Below are 3,096 nucleotides of genomic sequence, written 5' to 3' on the forward strand. Positions count from 1 at the left end.
AAGTTGAGAAATCATTAGCTGCTAATCTTTGCTTAACATCCGTGTACAACCACTTTAACCACTCGCCCACAAATCTGAAAGCATAAGCAGATGCTAGCAAGGGGAAGAGTCTACTTTGCTGAGTTTTATAATCAATCACCTAAAGGTAAAAAAAGACAAGCAACAACCTGACTCGTTTTATTAAAAATAAAAAATAAACATATAAATATGACGGAGAAAAACTTCTTGTACAAACCTGGGTCTCAGGCCCACCATTAAGTGAGCCAAACTGTCTACGAACAGCACTGTATCTTGTAGCAATACAAACCGCACGAGATAATGCTTTAGAAGCATCAGACATAATTGTTTGCCTAACATACACCATAGTTCCATATATAAGTTGTCTAGGGACATTGGACTGCACAACTTTCCCGTCCATTGTGACCTGGGTTACCCTGGGAGTCATTTATAAAATAATTATTAAAATTATATAAATAAAAGGAGGGTAAATAAGTGTGTCTATATGTTACTTGACCACTAAATAGTTACATAATCAGAATTAAAAATATGTGTATAGATCTGATAGTACCTCATCAACATTTGGTTTATTGGGATACGCACATGATCAAACCTTAAAACACCATTATCCATGGTGTTATACGCCCCATTTCCAAATTTCATCCCAATATCACCAACAGTAACACCAGGAAGAGGTGAGTGATCATCCAAGCTCCTTAGTTGGACAATAAACCCTTCAAGAAAACAATGATGATAAACAATGGATAACTTTATTTTTCAACAAAAATGATTAGAACTTTCGACAATGATTTTACCTACAGAATCATGGCAAAACTTAAAAGTAGTGGGTGTTTAGATGTGCATTTTTAAAGTGACTGATATTGAATAATAAGAATCAGATAGACAAGTTAATTAAAACAGATTGTACGAGATAGTATGCTGTATGTGGATGTGGTTTTGTTGTTTGAAGTTGTAATAACGTTTGAGTGTTTGATAAATTGTGATTATTTAAAATTAAAGCTAATACAACTTGTGCGACGGGGATAAACATCTCACAAATTAGGTTTAAAGGGGGCTATTAAGTAGTATTAAATTATCAATAATCAATTTTATTGCAGCAGCTAGTATGAAACTGATTGATCATATATAACTAAATGCATATTATTACTATAAATAAATGATCAGATACGCATATTTGAAACACAAACAAAAACATTCCCTTGAAATATAAAGTATAAGACAGTATTTTTACTAACCATGAACTCCATGAAATTCACCACCTACTATGAGGCGAGCATAAACAAGAGCATGTGTTGAACTTTTACCCAATCCACCAGGCCACCACTAGTAGAGATTAACCACAAAACGAACGTAAATGAGTGAGAGACATAAATTAAAGAACAAACTTGTTCCTTGCTGTGAATCCATTTCATGGGTAGGTAAAAACTTACTTTGCTTGATGTTAGAGTAGGACTGTGAACGACAAACTCATCCGTTTGAGGATCAAATGTTGCGGTTGTTTCTAGACCTTGCACATTGGAGCCATGACCAAGTTCAGTTTGTGCATAACAACCAATAATTTGCATCTTTTGAGCCAACGGCAGCCATTTGTTTTTCTGTTCTTCAGTACCTTGTCCTTCAATAGCCGGTATGAACATTCCCTACAATATCAAACAATCCCACCATTGAAGCTAAAAGGAACCGTCAATTTGACTAATATGTTTACGAAGAGATATAGCTAGTACCCAGTGAAGATCAGTGTAAGCAGGTTCATCAATATAAAGACGCAACCATTTGGCCTCTTCTTCTGAGAATAACAAAAAAGTGCACACTTTAGTGAAACATAACATGATAAAAACATATTTATTTACTTAAAGGTTGGTATCTTGAAACCATTTTGCAGGCTTAAAGTGAATATTACCGGTCAGGCGGTGATCAACGATCAGCTTCCATCCATGAGCAGCTTTTCTAAGAGTATTCTTGAACAACTCTTTCCTACTCATCATAGGCCTTGTAAACTTTTCAAAGGCCTGCAAACAATAAGATGTAACATATATGTAAAATATTTATGATATAAATTTACTAGAATGCGTAATGTTTAGGGCTTATTTATAGAAAATATTGTACTGATAGTCTTTTGTCTAAATGCATCTATTAGCACATTTTATACTTTCACAAAAATAAAATTTTAAGAGAGAGGAGATCAAATAAAAAAAAAATAGTAAGAAGAGATGAATAAACTATCGATTTTCAATTTATTCTTTTCACTGAAGATATGTGCACGTACTTATTCGGTTCTGAAAAGTATGCGCCCTACATATATAAAAGCATACTTTTCAGAACCAACTGAACTTGAGGATGTGTTATGTCTTCATATTAATTCTCTGTGTGTGTGTGTATTTATATTTATACAAACAGAACACATCTAAAAGTTAAACTATTGTGTTTCCTATTCTTCCAACAACCTAAGTGTAAGCTATCAGTCAAACCAAGCATATTTTCTTTGAATCTAAAAAAAATGCCCAAAAATAAAACAATTCCAACCACAGAATCAACAAATTGGCAATCAAAGATAAAATAAAACCAATAACCCCTAAAACCCTAATTAAAAAAAAAATTGCAATAAAAGATAAATTGATGTGAGAATCGAACCGGATCATTGGCTACGAGGTTTGCCATACGTTGAGAGAGTTGAAAAGCTTCAGGAGAACCAGCCCAAGCTACTTTCATGGCTTCCACGTCAAACTGAGCCTTGTTCCTCTCATCACTCAAGTAATCCATTTCCTTCCTTCAAATCACACAAACAAACACCACATATTTATCATCAATTTTATGATGATGATTTATTACTTAGTAAATAAATAGGGGGGTATAAATGGATAATAATAATAATAATAATAATATGATTGCTGCCTCCTATAATTATTTCTTTCAGATATGTAACGTATCCCAATTGTTAATCCCAATGCTATATATAGCAAGAGAGATGATATTGTTGATTTGATTTGACTTTTTATAGAGTGGTGATGATGCAATGGGCATTAACTTCACGTGGTTGTTTGTTTGGTGGCCGGTGGGTGCCTGCCTTCGCTATTTCAC

General features: G+C 33.8%; 1 protein-coding gene across 1 annotated transcript; it reads right to left on the bottom strand.

The window, feature by feature from the left end:
• Positions 1–4: 4 nt before the first annotated feature.
• LOC143607467 (putative peroxisomal acyl-coenzyme A oxidase 1.2) lies at positions 5–2,823 on the bottom strand (the record flags this gene model as incomplete). Its single annotated transcript, XM_077082909.1, has 8 exons — positions 2,650–2,823; positions 1,919–2,027; positions 1,743–1,804; positions 1,449–1,658; positions 1,254–1,341; positions 569–731; positions 236–434; positions 5–139 (listed from the first exon to the last, which is right to left on the bottom strand). Coding segments are annotated over exons 1-8 (1,095 nt in total), but the record flags the coding sequence as incomplete, so codon positions are not given.
• Positions 2,824–3,096: the final 273 nt, after the last annotated feature.

The sequence above is a fragment of the Bidens hawaiensis genome, unplaced genomic scaffold (genome assembly GCF_021521415.1).
Source record: "Bidens hawaiensis isolate Kalapana, Puna unplaced genomic scaffold, B.hawaiensis_p1.1 tig00082790_1, whole genome shotgun sequence".
In the NCBI taxonomy this organism is placed as follows: Eukaryota; Viridiplantae; Streptophyta; class Magnoliopsida; order Asterales; family Asteraceae; genus Bidens; species Bidens hawaiensis.